Below are 21,200 nucleotides of genomic sequence, written 5' to 3' on the forward strand. Positions count from 1 at the left end.
CCACTAAACCATATCCCTAAGCTCTACATCTAAATGTCTTTTGAAGACTTCCAGGGATGGTGACTCCACCACTTCCCTGGGCAGCCTGTTCCAATGTCTAACAACCCTTTCAGTGAAGAAATTCTTCCTAACATCTAACCTAAAACTCCCCTGGCTCAACTTAAGCCCATTCCCCCTCGTCCTGTCACCAGGCACGTGGGAGAACAGGCCAACCCCCACCTCGCTACAGCCTCCCTTGAGGTACCTATAGAGAGCGAAATGGTGACTAAGAGTTGCAGGTTAAATTTAATAAAGAAGAAAAGAAAGTGATGAAATGTGAAAACACTGGAGGAGTAATGCAGTGCTAAAATATGAAAAAATTAAAGTAATGATAATGTACACATTGGAAAAATACTGCATGCTTTTAAATGATCAAGAAAAATGTACAGAGAAAATCTGGGAAATCATTGTTTATAAAATCATTATAACAAAGCAATAGTTCTGCTCTAGTTGAGGTTTAAAACACTTTCAATTTAAATATCAACACTATCAAGGGCCAATAAAGTCCTTACGTTAGTTTAGGCGGTCTATTCCTTTGCTGTATTATGGGAAGGAAGGCTGAGTATAGCCTCCCTCTTCAATGAGGCAAAGCCTGTGTCCCACCTCTGAAAAGCTGATCCAGCGAGCTGTCACTCAGCATAGCCACCAGGAATGCAGGGAAGGCAGCCGGATGCTGGCTCCCAGCTCCCTCTGACTTCCTCAAGTCTGCTGGCTACACGCAATATTTCACTCCTGGTTTTCAGGAGTCTGTGTCTGGGTGAATCAGTCAGTCAGTCTGGAAAGCCATGTCATGAACCATGTAAATTATCAGCTAACAAGATTTTGCTTTTCATCAGACCACTTGATAATTCAGACTGGAAGGGACCTCAGTACATCTCCAAACTCCTGCTCAAAGCAGCACCACCTATGAGGCCAGGCCTAGTTGCTCAGCCCCCTAATCCCCTGGATCTTGAAAGCCTTTGAGGATGGAGCCTGCACAACCTTTCGAGGCAACACGTTCAATGTTCCACTATCCTCGTGGTGAAAGTTTTGCCTTTTATTGAGCTAGAACTTCTCTTGTTACAATTTTTTTCATTAGCTCTTGTCCTCCAACCATACACCACTGTTCTACTTCTCTTCCCCTCTTTCATGACCTACCTTCCTTTTCATCTACCTTTTTTTTTTTTCCCCTCCCCCCTCTTATTATATTACCTAATCAAAATCTCTCTTGCTTTGGCTTCCTCTTCCTCCACTTATCTTAAACTTATTTCCCTGGAAACCTCCTCTTCCCAACACCTGTCTCCCATTTACTCTTGACTTCTTCCCAGCTGCACCTGATTAAGCAGTAATCCTCCCAACACTGCAACACATTTAACATGAATTCAGAGCATATTTTGGCATGAAATCAAAAATAGTTAAAACTCATTTATGCTGCCATAGTTCTGAGCAATTAAACATTAAATTTCTCCATCAGAAAAGTGGAAGGAATTTTCTTCATTGAAGATAAATCAGAATTTCAGAATTCATTCCATTAAATGTCTTTTTCTCTACAGTAGAATCCTTAATGTTGCATCACACGACAAAGCAAAGATTTTCTGGTGGTATTGTTCCTTCCCTACTTCAGGCATCCCTAGTGCAGACACCTGCACCTAAACTGCCCACACCAAGCACCTTGTATATGCAACAAAGAGGCACTTCTAGGAAGCAATTTATCTGACATGTTTCAGTTGTTTGCTTTCAAATAAGATTAATTATTCTCTAGATGACACGGAGTAGATCACCACCAGCTGTTATGGGACTTATCAGTTACTAGTTTTAGATATAAATATTTGATGTCAAAAATATCTGCATTTAGTTGCATGAATCCCAACTTCACAAAATCTTCCCTTAATATTTTCTGTCTGCAGACTTTGGGTAGTTATGTGCCAATGTTTCTGTCTGCAGACTTTGGGTAGTTATGTGCCAATGTTTCTGTTCTTTATCCCCCTATACTATACTGAGCACTTCCTACATGTGTCATTCCCCTCCTCCACATTATTGGTATGCATGAATTTCTTCCATGAAAAAATAGTATTTTTTTCTTAGATGAGGCATTCCTAGCTATAATGAAAGATTTCCTGAGATCAGCTTCTAGAGCATTATCATGTATTGATGTATTTTCACATTAAACTATTTTGCAACATTAAAATACACCTATATGAATTTATAAATGAATTCAATTTAGTGGTCATTATTTTAGTAAAACTGTCGTTACCTTGCAAGAAATGCCCATTCAAGTCCCACTTTCTTCTAATATCTCATGACAGAAAAACAAGAATTCATATGCACACATCTGTATTTATATAGCAACATTAACTATGTAAATAATACTCAATATACTGATATGTAATTAAATTATTTATGTACATATATTAAAAATAACACTTATAACAACCCTGCAAAAATGCTATTAAAAGGTCATTCATTAATCAGGGGTTTTGCTTGTATTACCTAAATATTCAGCCGAGATAGTCCTCCTGGATTCTCTGCCACTGCTACACTGGTACTAAGAAAATCTGTAGTTGAAGACTACATAATACAGCATGTTAGGCATTTAAGATTATTCCAGCCCAATAAGTGTAGGTAGATTTCAGCAGATTCATTTTTAAAGTGTCACAAAAATATCTAAAAATAAAAATATCTAAAAATATATTTTTGCTAACAGTAAGCCTATAAACAATACACCTTGAAAAAAAGTGTTTTCTAAAATCTTCAGAATTTCATAATAAATATGAGAATTTCAGCTGAGAGATGTAAATATTTGAAGTTCTTGGAAATTAAAATGGAGAAAATACACCTTTAGTTTAAATGTGTATTTTAACTTTCAAGACAAAAATCTCTTAAACCTTAAAAATTCTTTTGGGAATCTAGATTAAAATTGAAATTAATTTCCAATTGTTCTATGCCCTGCTTTTGTATCCTGAAAACATCACAACATTAAACTGTTTTAGGTCACATTATTATTCAGTAACATCTGTTATGGTCTTTATCCTAGGATCTGACCCAAAATTATAAAATTAAAAAGTGTACAGGTTAATAGAATTACCTTTAGTTTGAAAATATACTGTGCTTTCACAAACTACTTAAAGTTTACCCTGAAAAGCACACCACAAACAACAAGCAATTATAATACCACTGTTTGAATAAAGATCATAAATATCACATCCTACAGAATTAATACCATAAGAATAAAAATACTTAATTGCAAATGGGTAGGTTTTGGCCTACAGACATATTTTTTTCTTTAAATTGCACATACATGTATATCTGTATACATACACTGTATTTACATATCATCCCATTCTTGGTCTGTCATTACAATTCCTACTGTTTTGGAAGCATACTCTGTTCATCAAATAGTTTTAAACTTTGCAGTGATTTCAAAATAAGAAATTGGTTTATCACCATTTTCATTTTCTACACAGCAATGGCCTGACTGCTCTGGAAATTCAGTATGGTTCCCCCTGGCATTTCCAGTATCTTATAACAGAGTTGTTTACAGTAGAACTGTAAACATAAGAAAAATGAAATAAGTATTGCCAAGTATCTAGTTCATTCATGCTTAACAGTATGAGTTGAAACTGTTATTCATACAACACAGGTAACCGAAAATATCTAATGATTTTTGTTTACCCATTTCATATGTCTTCGTAGCCACAAAAAAAAAAAAAAAAAAAAAACAAAAAAAAAAAAAACAGCCAAACTTGGCACTGCCTCTACCAATATTAACATAAAAAAAAAAAAAAAAGAGGAATATTTTGTGGTAGAAGACAAGGAAGAGGGTTGTTTTCATCCAACAGTAACTGTTCTGAAAAGCACCTCCCCACCTGCCAGTTTATTTTTTGTCTCACAGTGAAGAAAAGCCACCAGTTAATGGACACTGAAGTCTGCCCATGAAACTGCAGCCTAACTCTAGCAAGATCAGTCCTTTGCTTAAAAAAAAAAACTTTTAAAATAAATATTATGTGGGTTCTTCATATAACAAAAAATATATTAAGTAACTCCCAACACCTCTAAAAAGTTCATATATATATATTGATATTTTTCTTTATACTTGCAAAACTTAATTGTGTATACATCCATACAGCAAGTATTTATACAACCAAATATGAGGGTGAAATACCCAATCTGCAAGTGCACATCTGTGAAAAAGTCATTGGAGAAGAAGGGCCCTTAAGAAAAGAAAAACAAGGAGGAGAGACTCCAAACTCCAAATTAGAAGCAACATTTAAAGTTTACATGTTGAAACTAGAGTTCAAAGATACTTACCCTGAGGGCAGTAGTCCTAATGGAAATTTTTTTAGGATGTTTTGTATTAGGCTGATCTTAACTACATTTCTAGATGAGTCACCCTTATTGTAAAAGGATGTTTTCTTACTTCAAGACTATTAAAAATAGGCGTGTGCCACCTTGTCTGCATTCTCTACAAGTTCGTACCTGCTTAACTAAAGTGCTAAATTTAATGTTTTTAAAAATAATGGTAGGACTCTCAGATTTTCATAAAGTTGTAAAAGAGACTTGAGGAAATAAGGAAAATTAATAAGACATGTTTTAAGAAAAGTCTCAGAAGATAAATAACAATCTATTTGCATTAGTAAAGTCTTTCTTCATATTGCCTTGAATGTGAATGATGTACATACCTATACATTTATGAAGTACAAAAATATACGGATGCACGTATGTTTTGCTTATCTCTACCTGAGTCAAGTTTAGAAAGCTGAAATTTGTCTATTATTATTACATCTCATTAGGCCAGCAGTTAAAAATCTAACTGTGCTTCTATGAAACATTTGGGTCTTGTTGCTTACGTAATTACATTTATAATACAGCTGACTGAAGAAACAGTCTCATGATTATAATCAAATGATAATTGTATTTTCTTCAGACATTTAATTGCCAGGTATTTATTACCATAATCATTTTTTGTTTGCTTAGTTACATAATTATAATTTTATATACGAACAAAGAAATGCAAGAAAATGCAAGAGTACCTCAAAAATAAACAGGATAGCAAAATAACATGTCAAATGGAACCACGAGGAACATGTTCCCTAGCAAAACTGTCCACAGGCACTAAAGTAACCTTAATATTCTAGCATAAAAACTTAAGCATTTAAAGATCATTTGAACTAAGCTCATACTTCACAACCAAGTCACTACTGAAAACCAGAAAGTGAACAGTTGGCTGAATAATTCTCATCAAAACAAGTACTGTTAATAGAGCTTAAATGGATTTTCTAAATAAAACAAACAGGTTAACAGAAAAGATAACTGGCATTTTCTGAAGGTAAAGGAAACCAAACTTTCAGTCACTAGTAGGTGATATGAAATGTATCATCTCACAAATAAACACAAATGAAGATGCTTATGAAATTTGGAACACTAACCACAAAATTAAATTAAACACTCTCCGTTCCTAACTTCATCCAGTGATACAATGTGCATCCAGTAAGTTGGATCACTTATTAACAAATCATTTGTGAAGACTCCCTGGTAATGGGGAGCCAGTGCTTAGTCCTTAGCACCCTGCTAGCTCACACATTTAGCTCTTGGGACTCCTCCGGGGGACCCTGACAACATGCCAGGTAGCACACTGAGAGCTGATCCCTTGCAACCCAGTCTCACAGCATCACACAGGACTGTGCCTTCAGGCACTCTACAAGGCTTGAAGCTGGAGTCTGAATTCACCCAAGTATACAGGACTATACTTTATAGTGTACAAAGCTACATCTCAGTCCTGTGTCATCTTCAAAAACGACACAAAGAATCCCTGTCATGTAGACCACCATCCCACAGGTAACACAGCTTACACCCAAAGTCATATATAGTGTCAGGAACTGGCACTCTCTTCTCCAGTCAACTAGGAAAATCCCAGCAGTACAGCACTGCTGAGGCCTGCCACACCACGCACCTGTACAAAGATCGCTGGCACCTCTGCTCAGCAAGGTCACAGACACACTAGTGGCCAATGTCAACAAAATGGCTTTTAGCAAGGCAAAAGATAATAAATTCCACATGGGAAGGTAGGTATTCCTGCCATAACTATTATTCCTGGAAGTTACTAACATTTCCTCATCATCCTAAAGAAGGGAAAAGGGAAAAGAGGAAGAACATATCCAGAAACCCCAGCCCTGAGGATATCTCTAAGGGATCTAACAGTATCTGAAAACCACATGCATGTGGATCTCTTGCTGGACCACTAGCATATTGGAGACTCCTACTAGCCAAGCTTATATCTCTAGTTAATCAAAATCAGCAACCAGGAATTCCTCCCTCTCTCCAGGGACCAGTGAAACACTGCACAGCAGCTGCCACTTTCTTACTGTGGTCACTTCTCTGTCAGTCTCTGTGACGCTTCCATGACACTAGCAGGTCCCTAACACTGAGGCTCATACAGCACTGAGTAGCTACCACACAGCAGAAAGTTGTGGGAGAAAATACAAAGGGGAAACAACAAGTCAGAGCACTTTACATGGATCTGAGTAGTGGGTTCTGCAGTCCTGAGAAAAGCAGACACAGTTATAAAAGTTAACTATTCAGCTAGTAGTAAAAGTCTAATAGTATGCCTTGGCTTACAGGATGGCTGCCATTCTGGAACGTGACCTGTCCTTGAAGGTTTCCCACAGGTACAGCACAACACAGCAAAACAGAGCTAACAACATTTCTTCTGTAAATCTACAGTTTCTTCAGCAAACTCATGGTTGTTGTAACCACATGACTGAATAATACAATGTGGAGGAACAATAGGATGCTGCTCACTATCTCAAAATATAAATTCTCTCCTTAAATATACTTGAAGTTTTGCACGACTGTCAATAAAATACTTACCTAATTTTAATCTGCATGGCTCAACCGTCTGCTGTAAAAATAAGTCATATTATATCATAGCTGAAGATCTGATATTTGAAGCCTTTTGAAGGAAAAGATAAGGCACAACTGTCAAACTGCAGACTCAGGTGCTAACTGTCTACTCAATTATCTTTAATGAGGTTTTATGTAAGATAAATCTGTTGTGGAGTGTCCTCATTAACTAAGGAGGACTCTTATTATGCTTGTTTGCATAAAGAGTAAATGATATGTAAGGTTTCCCCTTCCCGAACTCATGCAGCACAGCAAAAAGCACATTTAAACTTACTTACTTTTTCCATACAGGTAGAATAAAAGACTATTGTGGTTACTTAAACAGATTTATTGCATGCTTCCACAGTAACAAAACACTATATAAGTAAAGATCAAGCAAGGGATTAGCCTGATTTACCACCATGCAGGTCTTCATTTCTACTTTAAGCTACATAAATCTTTTGTCGCAACCAACAGCTGGAAAAGATTGTACCAACTGTGATAACATAATGAAACACACATGTAAAATATGTATCTATGAACAACATGAGGAGAATTTGTGCTCCAGTGATAAGTAGAAGAGAAGAGAAATAGAACAGTTAAACTTTGCAAATGTGACTTTCACTTGAATAAACTACACCCTTAATTTCTGGGCTGGCAAGTTTAGAGAAAGCTGTTTAGTAGGGATCTTATTTTAAAATTAAAACACATCTTCTCTGATGAGATTAATGAAGTCCCTATATACATTGAAATGAGTATGCATGAAGGTTGTAGTAGCAGCATTTTTATGTGTGAAATAATACAGTGTGTACACGTTACATAAAATTAGCAGTAAAAACAAAAAAAAATACTATTAAAACATCTTTAAGCACAATGTTTAAAAAGATTATAAACATGCAGGCACTTCAAAATACTCTACGAAGGAGCGCTAAGACTACATGCAGTCACCATCATGAGGATGAGAGGATATCAAAGGGTGATCGCAGAAGCCATTTTTTCATATTACACTTGTCTCTAGTTTCCCTAGAAGAAGCATGATGATTCAGTTCCACCTTCACAGGAGCTGCCCTGTGAAGGGCATTGCACAGGGGATTTTGCGCAGATGGACGCACAAACAAACTGGCCAGTGGAAGGAAGGAAGCAGGGTGCTCTCTCTCACTCCAGCTACATAAAGCAGTATTTTACATAAGGTGCCCATCTGTTTTTCTCCTTGCCCACTACAAAAGAATGTATCTAGTAAAGGATCAAATAAACTTCAAGATGATGAACAAGAACTTTAAAAAAAAAATGTCAGCACAGATTTTGATTTTCTTTTCATGTTTTTGCATCCTCAGGACATCATGAAGGTCCTCTCAACTAAATAGCTCTTAATATTCAAATAATACTAAATGATACCACTCAATAAATTGCCTTTTGTATTGCAGTTAAGTTTGAGGAAAGCAGAAATGAAGATGGATCGACCTGATCCAGTAATAACTGATAAATTGCCATTGAATATTGAGAATATTCATGCTAAGTACATGAAAAAATATGCAGGAAAAAGAAAAATGAGATCAAACTTAACATGGAACTATGAATTTGCTATGAAATTTGGAGATTTTTTTCCACGTTGAATATTGAACCTCTTGCCAAGACATGACCAACATATTGTATTCATTCAGTTGATTCATGGCATTTACACCATTTTATGCTGACATGACTGGCTTCAACATGCTTGAAGCACAGAAGTATAATTCTTTCTACAGCAAATATTTCCAAATACTGTAACAAAACAGCACATCTAAGCAACTACACCAGATTCTACATTTCCTTATTAACACTGCAATAAGAGAGAATTGTTTTTTGCAATTCTCTTCTCTATAGACAATTCTTACAAATCCAGGTAATACTTTGAATTTAAAAGAGGTCTGTACTACAAAAGCATGCACAAAATATCTGAGTTAGAAACTCATCAAAAACTATCATGCAGGTGTAGACAAATTTGCACTTTACTAGATTACGTGGTGCAAATAGAGTCTCGGAAAATATTTTTTTTCTTCATATTTAAATACTATTCTAGTTTGGTACTGACTCTACAAAAACCTATGATTTAAATGAACTTAACTCACTGGGACAAGTCAGATCATTAGTTAGTTATGGACAAGCATAATGACTAGTGGAATGGGATCTATATTGAGACTGGTAAAAAAAAAGAAATTTTAAAAATATAATTACTTTTGCACTCTTCAAAGATTGGACGCCTCCCTTGGTTCCATTACACTGTCATTAAAGGTAAATTATTACTTATAATTCCTGTTCATCAAGACAAAAATCATGGCTTAAATTTGTATCGTACTCTACCATAATATCCTTGTTTTGTACACTGTTTTGTTCTATTACCTGCTGTTTTCTTGTGAGTCATTTCACTTACGTGATAAGCACAGTAACAGTATGCAAGCTTTTAAAATTTATATTCAAATTGAATTGTTTTATCCACGGAAACATCACTTAAAATTAAGTGAAAACTACTACTAATTTTCCAAGAACACACTAATTTCAGCAAAAATGCTTTGATAATCGCTTGGTCAACTCAAGAACTTACCTAGATTTTATTTGCAAAAATCTCTTAGTGGCAGAAAGAAATCTGTTTGCATAAAGATTGTAAATGTCTAATAAGGTCTGTAGCTATATCAAAATAAGTGGACAAATTGGAGAAAATGCACATTTGGAAAATGTTTTTCCAGTTGAAATCAGACCACATCTACATTTCCAAAACTTCCCATAAGCTCAAACTGTTTAAAAATACTGTTTTGAAAATATTAGCTCAAGCAATTTCAGTAACTCAAGAACAGCTGATGAAAATGGCATGAAATATGCTCCACTACCTTCATTACCTTCATCGTCTTGTTCCAGTATGTCTACATCATTCCTGCACTGGGGAGCTCAAAACTGGACCCAGCACTCCAAATGTGTCTCCCCAAGGCTGAGGAGAGGTGAATAATCACCACCTTTGTCCTGCTGGCAATACTTAGCCCGATGTACTCCAGGGGGCTGTCAGATCATCTTTGCTACAAAGGTGCATTGTTGGCTCCTGTTCAATTTATTGTTCACTGGGAACCCAAAATTGTTGTCTACCTTTCTGGTCTGTACTTCACCAGTTTGACAATGAGGACATTATGAGAGAGTATGTCAAAAGTCTTGCTGAAAACAAGACAAACAGTAGTCACTGCTCTCCTCTCATCAACAAAGATAGCCTTCCATGATGAAATTAATAACTAGTCAGGCATAATTTTCCCTTTGTAAATTCATGTTGATGAGTCTAGTCACCTTGCCTTTAATATGCTTGGAAATCTCAAATCTGAAAGCTATAGTCCGTTGCCTCTGAGAATCCTACTCAATGCAAGGTTTTCCAGAATTCCAGGCTGGCAGCTCTGAAGACATGAGCTAAGTCACTGACAAAACCAGAACTTCTGAGGTTTCCAGTATCCTATCTCCATAGCACATTCCTGAAAAATTCAGTATGGTAGTTCAAGAAATGCATATATTAGAATATGCAGCATTTGTTTACCATAATAACCAGAAATTTCAAATTTGTTGCATTCTTGGAGGTCAAGAGAAGCAGTATGCAGAACATCATAACAACATCTGAGCTACGTTTAAGCTTTCTAGCTTGTCTACAATGACAGAGCTGCACTCAGAATGGACTAATTTACACAAGCCAGAAGCTAAACTTACACTGGATCTTGTAACAAAACATGAGCCACCACAGTGACTCGCCGTGACCTAAGACAACATGGGTTTTGCTCTCTTTTCTTCAACAGTAACCACACTCCGCTCTCTAGAAGTACACTTTTAATCTGAAGTCCCTCTCTCTTCACCAGTTTAGTTTATCCCTCAGTTCTCAACAAGGACTCAAGCAGAGTCACAGTGTCTATCAGTCTACAATAACCATCAATGTGTTCACTATGAAGTGCTTAAGACTCCTTTTCTAGATTGTGTTAAATCTAGTCCCTAGACTGCTATTAAACTTAGCCTTTACACTATTAAACCACTGTATCAGCACAGGAAAGGGTTAAAATCCAGTCCAACAAACCATACTCCATTATTTTACGTCTCTCAATATCATATCATTGTTATATCAATTTATGTAATAAGTCATTGTACGGAAGAGAATGAAGAGCCCTAAAGAGTTAATGTATGTTTTTCAGTCTACTACTTAGATTAGAAAGATGGAACATATTCAGAATTGAACTGGAACTCAAAACCAAACATATTTGTTTATTGCTTATAAGCCATTCAAAATTAATCTTTATTTGATTCTGCTATGCACACAGTTTTTTACACGGTTCTCCATTCTAACAGTAGTAAAGTAAATAATAAAGGTAAATAATGCATAATATAAAATAAGTATCCCAGATAGCAAAAACAACTTCCCTAAGCACATTTTATTCATCATGAAACTTTTCTTAAGGACGTTTAAAACAACAGCATATGAAATTCTAAATTAAACCCAGGAATATGCAAACTGACAGCCACAAGGACAAACACATACCCTTAATAATCGATTCAGCTGCATACAGATCCCGCTTGTAGGTCACCTAAAGGACAGACAAGCCTCATTAGATTTAACACAGCAGGAAGGAATGTAAAACCAATAAAACAATGCCCTGAAGGCAATTCTTTAAATTTGAAATACCATAAAGAAATGATATTGTCAATTTCTTAATTATGGTAAAATATCACTAGCAAGTCATAAGAACAGTAGTTGCAGAAATTATTGGAGACTTGAGAGAAACAATTTTTAAAATATTTAGATCTGCTTATAATTCACATGAAACCTACACCTATGTTTAAACCTTTAAAGAATCATGATATTATGATGTGGCAACTATTTTCATGTATCCTTTTCCACAATCTCTTAAAAAAATGTATTTCTATTCTACAATTTTATCATGAAACAGATTCATTTTGAAAGGACTTGTGATCATAAAAAACAGCCAGGGAGAAGCCTAGTTATTTCTCAGTAGTGTAAGACTATTATGGCTAATGAGACTCGTGTTTCCATATCCATGGCTGACACAAGGTATTTTGCCCTCAGTGCAAACTTGCTATATTCTGTTATCCCTACCGCACTTTCCAAAGGCACTGCCTGTCTAGAACAATTCTCCAGATAAGACCCATGTGTTTTTTGCTTTTAGTCATACCTCTTGATATTTGGCTGCAATGAAAACATATCTTTTGCTTTAGTTTACTTCTGATCAATTATCTTTTTACTTCTATCTCCTTCAAACTGTGTGTCCTCTCCAAGCTTTATCAGTAGAAGTGTATCAGACCTATGTTAAACAGAGACTATAGCAGCTAATGCAGAAATGCACATGGTAAGAATTATCTTTTGAAATGTTTCAGTTATCCAATTTTAAATCTATTTAATGACTAGAACAATTACAGTCATCCTATTTTTAATTAAGACACCATGTAGCAACAAGTCGAACTTTGCCAACTGAGCATTACTTTAGCACTACCATCTTTATGAGCCAACACTATGATCTTGTAAGACAGGTTTGGAATAAATTTCACAAAATAAGTAAAGTTGGTTGACATTAATTACATTAGTCCGTTAACTCTTTGATAAACAACTTCCGCAGTGTACCCCTTATTTTGTTGACTCAAACTCACAGTCAAATTCATTCAAACTTCTAATTACTCAGATTTTACATTATTTGTGATAACATTAATTTTCATTTGGTCCTCTTCAGCATCCAGTGTTCCAAGACTTTTTGAACATTATTGAACATTATTCCAGAATATTGCTGTGTCACATATTAAATCAACACAAATACCTTGCTATTGAAGAATATTAAAGCATCAGCCGCTTATTCCCCAAAGGCAGAATAGTCTCAATTATTAAACATCTCTCTACTTTTCTGTATTATAAACAAACTATACTGTATCTATCTAGTAAAGCTATTATGTTATATGGAATCCATCAATATCTGCTATATTAGGAAAAAGCTCAAAATTGTTGGCCAAGTTTTTTTTGTTTTGTTGATTTAGGGATTTTGTAGTTTTGTTTTGCAGCATCACCTTCACTTTCAATAGTCAGGCTGCAGCTTTTGACTAGCCAGGTAGATGTTTAAAAATTCCCCAAAGCTGTTCTCTCTTAATGTTTAAAAGTTTTCCTCAAACTCAAACAAAAAATCCCATTTTGGGATTACAAAACAGTATTTTAAATGCAATACATAATTCTTTACCAAACAAAGATAGTAAAGGTATGATCACACATACAAAATTTGCTGCATTTTAGTTTAATGATGTATTTCCTTCTGTTATGCTAAGGTATCAAACAGATCTGCCTTGTATGGGATATTTTTGTAGGATTAGAAAATAATCTTTCTAGAAATGGTGATGATTTTTACACAATCAACATATATGTGTATATTGATCTTTTTAAAGTGTTGTTACAATGATATTTTTATCTGCATTTTACACACACACGGCTCCAACAATTACATTCTATTACATGATTTCATACCTGATTTAAGTCGATATTGCCCCAGAATATTTAAGGGCATTTTGTTTCAAAGGTGTCAAGTACAGACAAACTGAAATCATTGTGCTGATGGTGTCATTCTTTTTCCTTTTTTGGACATCCCAATCCTAAATATGTTATACATAGTTACAATTATGTAACTACATTTATAATGCAACTTATAAATATTTATAACACTAAATACATCAAACTGTTCCTGCTTGGTTGTGGTCACTAAAAAAAAATTATTTTAATTTTGTAATTTCTTACCAGAAAATAAACAAACTACCTTGAACTATAAGTGACTTGGAAATACTATTTTTTTATGCACCATTAGTAGATGCTAGTCCGCATGAGTCAGCAATGTGCCCTTGCTGCTAAGAAGGCTAATGGTATTCTTGGCTGCATTAGGCAAAATATGGCCAGCAGGTCAAGGGAAGTGATCCTTCCCCTCTATTCAGCGTTGGTGATGCTGCACCAAGAGAACTGGGCCCAGTTCTGGGCCCCCCGGTACAAGAGAGACACAGACATACTGGAAAGAGTCCAGCAGAGGGCAACGAGATGATCAAGAGACTGGAGCACTTCCATGAAGAGAGGATGAGATCTGGGACTGTTCACCAAGGAAAAAAGGAGCGCTGGGAGGACTTTATCAGTGGGTATAAATATCTGAAGGGAGGGTGCAGAAGATGGAAGCAGACTGGTGCTCAGTGCCAGGACAAGAGGCATTGGGCACCAACTGCAACGCAGGAGTTTTCCTCTGGACATCAGGAAGCCCTTCTTTCCTGTGAGGTAACTGAGCACTGGCACAGGCTGTCCAGAGACATTGTGGAGTGTCTCTCCTTGGAGATTTTCCAAAAGCCACCTGGACGTGGTCCTGGGCAACTTGCTCTGGGTGGCCCTGCTTGAGCAAGGGGGCTGGACCAGATGACCTCCAGGGGTCCCTTGCAACCTCAGCCATTCTGTGATTCTAACAGTTCTACCAGAGTGCCATCATTTCAGGAACAACTGAAGCCATTGGGACTACATCAATTCTTGGTATATATAATATTATGTATCTTAGCATCAAAAAACTTCATAGAAAAAAAAAAACAACCACATATTACAAATCACATTATTGTGACACCTAAGGAAAGAAAATCCTGCTTCTGAAAGGTAACAAATAGCAACAGCTCCTAACAATTTCACAGGGAAGCGCTAAGAAAATTAGCCATCTTCTGCACTTCATTAAACTGACAAACAGAGCAGAAGTGTTGCCTTCTTTAATGGTACTGCTCCCTGTCACCTGCCAGGGAGCTGGTACAGGGTTCTGGTACAGAACGGCTAAACACTATGGTACAGCGAGACCAATAACAGGGTGCTAGTCAAGCAGAAAGGAGCTATATTCCTCTGTAGCTTCTAAACTTATACATCAATTTGCTGCTGAAGCAATTTACTGTTTCGCAGACCTCATCATTTTTATGCCCTTGACTTTGAATGCCCTGACAAGCTATACAAGGCATCGCTGACCCTTAGCTACAAAAGATACGGAATAGGATGTAAGTAGGTATAGGTACTTTGATTATATGGCACCAGTACCGTTATTCATACTTTGTACAGCAGATTAGTTTTTCTGCACTACCCGCAGCACAGTATTTGCACATAAATAGGTGCTGTTACTACTGCCATGCACTGCACACTACTGTCAACACTTTCAACTGATCCACAATATTTTCATCTTTTCTGGCTGGAACTCCTTTCCATGATATTCTCCATCACATCACCAGCTAACAAACTTCCCTGATAACTGTGTGGAGCCTTGCTGAGGAGTCCAACCAACTGGGCTGTAAAAAAGGAGACAGCAAGTCTATAAAGTGATTATTCCCCTGTACTCGGCACTTTTGAGAACACACCTGAGTACTGTTTCCCATTTCTCTCCAGTATAAAGCACTGGCAAATTGGCAAACTAGAAATGAGTCCAGCACAGGAGTGCTAAGATGGTGTGAAAGAACTTGTTTTTTTCAGCCTGAATAATAGAAGATTAAGGGTGAGAACAGGTCACATTACTGGTTATAGAGAAGAGTAAATTAGACTTTTCTTGTAGCCTTTTGCTGCTTCCCTCTCATCCTTTCCCAGTGCAAGAGGCAGAAAGGGAAATGCTGATCAGATCTTATATTAAAAAAAAATAATAATAAAAAAAAAGTGTATCTTAAAAGGGTGGATAAGCATTGGAATTGTTCTAGAGACTATGTGGAAGTTCCATCCTTGCATTAATTCAAAACCCATCTGGACAAAGCCTTACGCTGCCTAATCTAACTAACCTGGCCCCATTTTTAGTACCGTGTTGGACCAGATGACATCCAGCTGTTTCTTTCAATCTGAAGTATTTTGTCATTCTAAGTTAAAACACTACATTTCACCTGCTGGGCACCAGTAGAACTTACAGATAGCAAAGAACTAAATAAACGTAAAGAACAAACTGAACATTATAGGTATATTTTGTCACCTTTCAGGTAAGCACAATATTTTGCAACAAAAACAATGCAACCCTCCAAAAAGTAATATAAAAACCCTCCAAAAATTTAATACAAATATGCATAACACAATATGTCTCTTAGAAGACCAAATAGGAAAGCAGACAATAATCTGTTTCTGAAAGATTCCCTAAATCCCTAAAACTCCCTAAAAAGATACTGAAAGAAGTATTGTATGCAACCAATGCATAACTAAATTTTGCTGCTAAATTGCACAGGAAATTTGAACTGCAGATTCAGGAAATTACTTTTCTGTGTAAGATTTATTGTCATATTATTAGAAATCATGTCCCTTTGGAGGAAATTCACTGTCAGAGACAGATGGAGTGATTTGAGCTGCTTCCAGATCCTTCAACTTATGAATACAAAAAAAGGGAACACTTAAAAATTGCATGACACAACAGCTACTGAGAAAGAATAATGTTCCACAATCCAAAACAATGAAGCAAAATATTTTAAAACAGCAGGGACATGTCACTTGGCACCTGAATACATACCTGTTTTGTCAGTTGTTAGGAACAAATAGATTATCAGACAATGATGTTAACAAAAAATTTAAAAGCTTGTTTGATGAGATCTAAAATTTCCAGTCTTACTGAGTGTAATGAACTGTTCTAGAAGTGTTGCTAGAATGGTATTTGTCATCAGAGAAAATGTGATGCCTTCATAGAAAAAGTAGATGAAAAAAGGCAAAGGATTTAGAGGAAGCAGGTGAAAGCTAATTTCATAAAAGAATATTCTTAGTTTTATAGATATACATATATAGTTTTACAGATTCTCAGACTATTATCTCATTTAACATCTGTTCAAGTCTGTCTATAACAATGAGCTCAAAACTGCTCATAATAATCCAAAATCAAAATGAATTTAGTAGGAATTTTAGTAGGAATTTCAAAGTTAGCACAACCTTAACTATAAAATATGCAGTATTTGTTGGAATTTTAGCAAATACTGGAAGCCTATGTTATATGAAAACAGTGTTAGGAGATATGGTAATTAACATGAACAAATAATATGTTATTGACAAGGACCAGAAATTTTAATAATATTAATACCTACTAATACTTATTTTTTCCATTGAATTGCAGTGTAACTTAGCATGTGTGGTGATTATTTTATGACTAAAGAGACAATGGGAGGTTAAAGAAGTAAAACAACCCAACCAAATTCACCTAATAGGTAATGGTAGAGGCAGTAACATAAGACAACTCAAGGTCAGAGGACTAAGTAAAGCAATAGAGTTTTTTTTGTAAATGTTTTGTAAAGCTGGCTGTTTTTCTTTCCAGAAGCCAGAATACAGTATTAGAGTTCAGGATAAATGTCCTTCATTTTGCATTTTGCTTTCTGAAATCCAAGTAAACATGCAGAAGAGTTATCAGAAACTTAACCCATGCTTTTAGCAATTTACACTTGTGACATGGTCTCCAACCGCAATGATGGATTTAAGCGAATATTAATACCACAGCCATTACCAAATCAGTTACTCTCTCAATTTAAATTAAATTTCAGACTAAGCTCCATACTTCTATTTGAAAATAGCTTCCCAAAAAGTAGCTACTATTATCATAGACCCTGTTATCTTTCTTATTATCTTGTCTAGCAATATGAATGCTGCAAAAGTTGAGAACCTTAACCCACGCTCTGATCTTTTTCAATGATTTTCCTACTTCAAGACATAAGGGCTACTGCTGATCCACATGAAGAATGATGATCAGTGGGTGGTGTGGGAAGAACCTTTACTTTCTCAAGCTCCTGAAGGTATAAATTTTATTTCTTTGAGTATTTACACAAAGAAAGTTGGCCTCTTAATTTTTATCTAACATTTGCATATTTCCATAATTCTGAAATTTGGAAGAGACAAGCCTAACTATTAGACTTTAAAACACATTTGAACTTTTACGGTTATATTAAATTTTGCTGAAGTGTCAATTTTTGTAATATAAACAGATGTATAACAAAATAGAAATTATTACTGTATTTACCTTCCAGAGGTCAGCTGTTCCTTCAACAAGTTTCGCATTTGTTTTACAGTATTTCAGAGCCAGATGCAAACATTCAGTTCCGTAATCCAGGTCATGGTCTGTACACTGTTGAAATTAAAAAAGAATGTCTTCATTAGTCTTAATAAAATCATACTTTTAAGTAATAAAATGTTTTCTTTTGGTAATTAGACCTTGCATTTCAACAGTCCAGATCACAGTAACGTGTGCTATGTTTAGGATGGATTAGAAATAAAACCTTTCCAAGCTTATGCCTAATTCTAGATATTCAGCCAAGCACTACAGAATTACATAAACACTTTATAACCACAAAATAATTTAACCAGGTGCTGCAAATATCTTGCTATACCTTTATATAATTGGCTAAATCAATGTTACATGTATAAAAACTTGATGGAGTTGAGGCCTCAACAAAAGAAATCATCAACCTTGTAGTGAGGTATAAGAACAAGGTACTTTGAGGTATAAAAACAAGTACAAAAGCTAAATAAGGATGGGATTTTCTTCAAATGCCAAGTCTGTTGTGTTTTTTGTTTTTTGTTTTTTTTTCTAAGATCAAAAAAGCACTATAGTACCCAAGAACCTCCATATTCTTTACATGTTCTCTTCTGTATTTTTCTACAGTTATTTTCACACAAAACAACTGCTCCATTAGCTTTCCAAAACACAAATTTCTCCACTCCTTAGCCACCTAGAAAAGTCATTGTTCTCTTAAAACACACACATACCCCAGTCAGTTCAGCTTCCTATAGTTAGTGATTATATGACTTTTATTACTGGAAAACTCAGTGGGGAGCAGAATCTCTCTGAAGCCAAAACAGTATCAAAAGCAGGATCCGTGGGCTTAGCTGAGATGACTACTTCAAGACACTTTGGACTGATTAAGATAAATCAAGTTCTAATCTACTTTCATATTGTTAAATTATCAGTCCATCGAGAAACATGAAGTACATAAAACAAGGACCAATTTAAGATGAAAGACTGTTTAAGATGGACTTCCACGAGAATGGATGTATTTGTCACAGGCTACCTAGCCCAGGCAGTATCCAGCATCTAATAGAGGCTCACCACCATACAGAAATAAGACAATCCTATCTTGTTACTTTTACAGTATAATTTGTTGGCCTCATATGAATCTATTACCTTGGCTTAGGAAATTCCTAAACTAAAAAAAAAAAAAAAGTTCCTGAGGGATATGTTGAACCAGAAGCAACTTCCTTAACAGTCCTCAGTGAGTTAAACAAATCCTGAATTTACCCAATTATCTTTGAACAGCAGCATGCTTTTAGCACCTGCATCAGGAAACACCATACTTTAAGCCACACACTGCAATACAAGACGTCTGTTCTTCCCTTTGTTTCATCTCTTTTCATCTCATGCTCTGTTGTTTTGGCAGAACACAAAGTGCCAAACCACCTTCCCTGCCCTCCAAAGTGCTCCATCACATCTCTTGTCAGTTATGCCTTTCCATGGATAGAGAGTTTGATGTTCACTCCTTGTGTGGAAGCTATTTCACAACTTCACAATGCTTTTGCCCTTCTGTAAAACAATCCCAGCTCTAATACAACACTCCTGTGGTAGAAGCAGGAAGGGACCCAACCTGAGCCATTCTGTGATTCTATGATAATGGTTCTCCTGCCAGTTTCCATTCCTTCCGTAACCATTTCATGAACTGTATGACAATTACCCCTCTCTGTGTATACAACCTTATCTACATTTGCCTATCAATCTTATATTTCCTTTTCAATGTACAGTCCATAACTCTTCTTAGTTTTCAACTCTTCGCATCTCTACTACCTAGGAAAAATGGGTATCACCACTTCCTGTTCCAAATTATTTATAAACAAAATACACAGATCCCAGCACATTTTCACAAAACTATACTGGTGATTTCTGTCTATGAAAACAGATGTACTCTATCTTCTTTCTTATCTTTTAACTAAAAATTACACTAAGTCCTTCCCTCTTATTCCAAATCTGTTCAGTTTCCTTAGCAAGCCCTTGGTAAAACATACTAATAAAAAAGCAGGCTGTTGTCAGCTTCAGCAACCTCAAACAACGTGCTGGTTGACTCCAGAAAGACCAACAATTAAATGCAATGCACAGGCTTTCCTTTACAAGAGCTGAAATAACCCTTCAAGTGTGTGAATTTAACCACATATCAAAACAATTCCAGTGTTTAGAATAGAATGTGGCAGTCCAAATGTGCTCAATAATTCAGTGTCCTCCAGCATTCAAGATTGTCAAGAATGCTGAATTGGGTTAAGGAAGATCCAAAGAAGAGTGCTGAAAGACAACTCACCTTGTTTATTTGCTCAAGAATCTTCATTTGCTCAAGAATTTTCATTAAAAAGCAGAATGGATTTTTTTTTGTTTCTACTCTTGTTTTATAATGCATCAGTGAATTTCAAGGAAATAATTAGCATTATACACCTGAATTATATTACTAATATACAGAGGTGTCTTAGAAAAAACGGTTGTCACTTTTATATTTAGTAATTTCTGTCAGTTTAGATAACTATCATGACTGCAATCAAAAGAGGATCATTTACTAAATTCCACTTAGAAATAAAAGTTATTTAACTGTTCTCTACACCAGTTTTTAAGAGATTTGAGTACCAAAAAAAAAAAAAAAAAAAAAAAAAAAAGGTAAGAAGACACTTTGGAATATTTTTAAATAATGCAGAAATGATTTCTATTCTTTCTATTCAAGAAATAAAAAAGGTCAACATAAAATGTAAAGGAATAGGGAATGCAAGCTCCAAAATAGGTAAAACAGAGTGTTCTCTTGCATACAGAAGTCCACAGACAAATTACCCATTAACTTCGGATTCCTAATATTTATTACCAAAATGGTTTTTTTTGTTGTTGTTTTTTGTTTGCTTGTTTGTTTTTAAAAGAAAATTGTATGGTAGTATGCAAAATATTATCTACTAAAGTGTACAACATACAGATTGAAAAGCATTTATTTTTCTTTTGCCTCAGAATTGAAGAGAGTTTCAGAAAATTTTCTCTCTGAAATAATTTAGTGTTAATTAAATTTAAGCTATACTTTAAATATATGTGTAACAAATTATATTAGGACAAGACTAAGCAATTCCAACTTTTTAGCAAGGTATTAATTATACATAATTAGTAGGGAGTGGAGCAGTTCCATAAATGGGATAAAGCATCTTGAGGGTATTGCTGACTTCAAGGGCAGAAATATGACACAAAGCAAAGTAATAATTAAAAACATATTTCACTAACACTTGTACATCATGACATTTACCACTCTAATTATCT

At 35.5% G+C, this 21,200-nt stretch overlaps 1 protein-coding gene across 3 annotated transcripts in view; it reads right to left on the reverse strand.

Moving 5' to 3' along the window:
• CRPPA (CDP-L-ribitol pyrophosphorylase A) overlaps positions 1–21,200 on the reverse strand; it is a 125,873-nt gene that overhangs the window by 61,786 nt on the left and 42,887 nt on the right. For all 3 annotated transcript variants that reach the window (XM_084282700.1, XM_084282702.1, XM_084282701.1), the window contains exons 4-5: positions 17,898–18,002; positions 11,429–11,474 (exon numbers count right to left, since the gene is read on the reverse strand). In XM_084282700.1, the coding sequence (XP_084138826.1) occupies positions 11,429–11,474; positions 17,898–18,002 (151 nt within the window). The remainder of the gene's footprint in view (positions 1–11,428; positions 11,475–17,897; positions 18,003–21,200) is intronic.

Source organism: Netta rufina (genome assembly GCF_964035555.1).
Source record: "Netta rufina genome assembly, chromosome: 2".
Lineage (NCBI taxonomy): Eukaryota > Metazoa > Chordata > Aves > Anseriformes > Anatidae > Netta > Netta rufina.